Genomic DNA, 3745 nt, shown 5'->3' on the forward strand with positions numbered 1-3745 from the left:
ACGCGAATCCTGTTGATAGATCTATCGGGCCTGACAACCCCAACCGGACTGGACGACCAGTATTCAACGGTTGCACAGTACTTCGTTTCGTGACTACACTTGGTACGGTGTAGTAAGATTTCATAGTAAAGGGAATATGCGACGTGATTAAATGTTAAGTATGGTTACCAAGTGCTCAACCACTTAGAATATTTTTATTAAACTGTTTATATACGAAATCTTGTGGTCTATATATATATATTGCTGCCGGCATTAAACCTATATCTCACCAACTTTATGTTGACGTTTTAAACATGTTTATTCTCAGGTGATAATTAGAAGCTTCCGCTGCATTATGTTGAATTTGAGCAGGATCTTGCGTACGCATATTTGTGTCAAAAATAAAACTGCATACCCAAGGATTTGTGTTGTAAAATATGCTCGAAATCGTGTTGTTATCATTATATGTAAAGTTTGTAAGTCGAAGATTATCGCTAAACGATAATCATCTTTTTATTGTCTAAAGCTTGTAACAAAAATAATGGTTATGGTTTGTAATGTATAATATATGCAGTTTCTCTTTTAAAAATGTCGCATATAGAGGTCAATACCTCGCAATGAAATCATACGTTATCCAACACGTTCTTATGGTTAAGGACGGGTTATGACAATTGGCGACGGTAGTTCCACATCATTTTGGAACGACTCGTGATTAATTAATGGTGTGTTAAAAGACAAGTTCAAGAGGCTATCAAGGTTAGACACAAATCTACAAGCTGCTGTTAATAATCGAACAAATTGGGAAGGTATACATTGCGTTGGTTCGTGGGAATGGATTCGGCAGCCTACTGGTCGAGTGGCTGCTGAACTGCAGCAACTTGAAGACCTACTGTTTCAGCAACAACGATTAGAATACAAGGTTGATACATGGGTAGGGAAGCTTGATAATAATGGTATTTTTTCAACTAAGGCTCTTACTAGTATTATTAATTCTTGTACCTTTCAAGTTGGTAATAATGGTATGGAGACTTTGATAAATAATTTTGTACCAAAGAAAGTTAAGATTTTAGTGTGGAGAGCTAGGCGAAGACGTATCCCGATATTGGAGGAATTTGGACAAAAGAGGCATCGACTTAAATTTCGTGCGTTGCCCGATTTGCGATGGCGGGATTGAGTCGGTTGACCACTCACTTGTTCTATGTCTTCTAAGTCTCGAGATTTGGACTAAGATTTATAATTGGTGGGGATCTGGTGGAGTGACAAACTTAAGTATTAATGAGATATTCAAAGGTCAAGCAACTCCCGTGATGTCGGATTTGGGTGTGAAGATATGGCAAGCGGTTGAGTGGACAAGTGGTTACCTTATTTGGAAAAATCGTAATCACAAGGTTTTTGAAAATAATTGTTGGACGAGCCCGGTGGCACTACGCGAGATACAAGTGATAAGCTATGATTGGATCGCGAAGAGATGCAAATCGAAACAAATTGATTGACATACTTAGTTGACCCATCTAGTTTTTTTGTGTAATAGTGTCAAATAGTTACTACCTTAGTAACAAATGACAATGTGTATGTAATTGAGATTCGGAGATGGTGGAGGCATGTAAATTGTGGCCTCCTTATTGTGTAATACTTGAAAATATATTAATAAAATGTTTGCTTTAAAAAAAAAATTGTATTATTTATTATTTATATTCATTATATATAAGTAAATATTAATATACATATTAACCATTGATGCTTTCATAAATGTTTGACGGATGAACTTATTATAATCATTATTATGAAACTTATATTTATTTATCGAGTTTTGAAATTCATACTCATTGGACATGTTTCTTTAAATTTTGAATATGACCCAATAGGTCAAATAAAAACTCAATAGTTCTTTTCTTTTAGGTTTTGATTTACATTATTATTATTATTATTTTTTTTTTTTTTTGAAAAGTAGGAATTTTATTACTTCACAAAATATCAACAATACAAAGAGGGTGGAGGATACCGATACCGAGCTAGCATCCAACACCATGTATCAAAACACAAATGCACTATCAAACACTTACAATAATCACACGCACATTCAATCTCACTCTAAACGGTCACATAAGAAACAATTGAGGATTATAAAGCCACTCGTGCCAATCAATCTTCTTGACTTTACATCTCTTCGCGATCCATTCGAAACTTTTAATTTGTATCTCGTTCAACGCCATAGGAAGAGACCAACATTTTTTCTTGAAAACCAATTGATTTCTATTCTTCCATATAAAATATCCGCAAGTCCAAAGTACCACATGAATGATTTTTTTCCAACAAACTCGAAGCTTGCAAAGGGATATTACCACAAAGAAGGTGGTTTAAGGAGGGAATAGTCGAATTAAAACCCCACCAACTTAAAACCTTAACCCAAATTGAAGCAAAATCTTTACAAACACATAATGCATGTTCCACCGATTCGGATTCATCACCACAAGAGGACAAAGGACGGAATTAAGGCCGATTCCCCGTTTATCAAGTTCAAGAAGCACGGGTAATCGGTTCCGCATTGCCCTCCAAACAAAGACACCAACTTTTTTAGGCACAAGATTATTTGTAAGAGTTACCGTATTTGTAGTGTTCGAAGGAAATGCGCATGACATTATAAGTTTTGTTAGACATTGTGTTGAAAATTTCCCGCAACCATTTAGTTTCCATTCCCACGTATCTTCTTTTTCCGGATTCATTTTCACGTTCCGCATAAGTAATTCAAGCTGATGTAATTCTCCAAGTGTTCGGCCTGTAACAGTACGGCACCAGGTCCACTTCGAAACAGTATTCTGACCGACCCAATCTAGTTTATCAGCAACATTTGCATCGATCTCTGATTCAAGCCGAACAAGTCTTCTAAACACGTCTTTTAAAGGTTTGTTGTTGAGCCAATCTTCGTCCCAAAACTTTGTGTTCATCCCATCACCAATACACTTCGTAAAAGAGGTAGTGAACTCCACCACAATGTTATCAATCTCGACACCTGTTTTGACAATATTGCTCCAAGTAGAATTGTTAGCCAAAAAGGTATCATTCCCACCCAAGTTGAAAGACCCCAATTCTCCATAAATACTTTTTATAACGTTAACCCACAAGGAAGTGGTCTCGGTTTTAAACCTCCACCACCACTTGCCGATTAAAGATAAGTTTTTGAAGTTAAGAAACCCCACATTTAGTCCGCCATCCGCGAGGGGACGAATGACATTATCCCATTTTACCCAAGAGATTTTTGACCCATCACCAGACCCACCCCAAAAAAAAAATTCTTCTCACACTCTCAAGTTTTTTGAGCACACTGGACGAGGCACGGAAGAGCAAAAAATATTACAACGATAAACTATTAAGAACCGAATTCACAAGTGTGAAACGTCCACCCAAATTTGAAAGTATGGATATTGGATAACCCTAGCCATTCAACAAATCAAAAATAAAATGCTTAAAATGGTATTTATATAGATATTCAAAACGTGAAAGCAATAAATGCTAGAGTTGAATGTCTTTCTTCAGGAAAAACAATAATACGAGTAATTTACCGAGTATAAGGTAAACTTTTTTACTGTTAATCAATACTCCATCATGCCCTAATTTATTGTCCGGTATTTTATTTTAAAATATTTTAAATTAATTGTTTACTTCCATAAATAGAAAAGAATAAAAAAATTCAGTTCTATTATGCCCTTGATGTATGTAGATAAGATAAAGGAGAAAAAAAATAGGGGTAAAACTGGAAAGTAAACAG

The 3745-nt window shown here is 35.6% G+C and overlaps 1 protein-coding gene across 1 annotated transcript; it reads right to left on the reverse strand.

The window, feature by feature from the left end:
• Positions 1-2372: 2372 nt before the first annotated feature.
• Positions 2373-2924, reverse strand: LOC139900295 (uncharacterized). Its single transcript, XM_071883082.1, has one exon. The coding sequence runs from the start codon at positions 2922-2924 to the stop codon at positions 2373-2375; it is 552 nt and encodes a 183-aa protein (XP_071739183.1).
• Between the last annotated feature and the right edge of the window lie 821 nt (positions 2925-3745).

The sequence above is a fragment of the Rutidosis leptorrhynchoides genome, chromosome 3 (assembly GCF_046630445.1).
Source record: "Rutidosis leptorrhynchoides isolate AG116_Rl617_1_P2 chromosome 3, CSIRO_AGI_Rlap_v1, whole genome shotgun sequence".
Classification (NCBI taxonomy): Eukaryota; Viridiplantae; Streptophyta; class Magnoliopsida; order Asterales; family Asteraceae; genus Rutidosis; species Rutidosis leptorrhynchoides.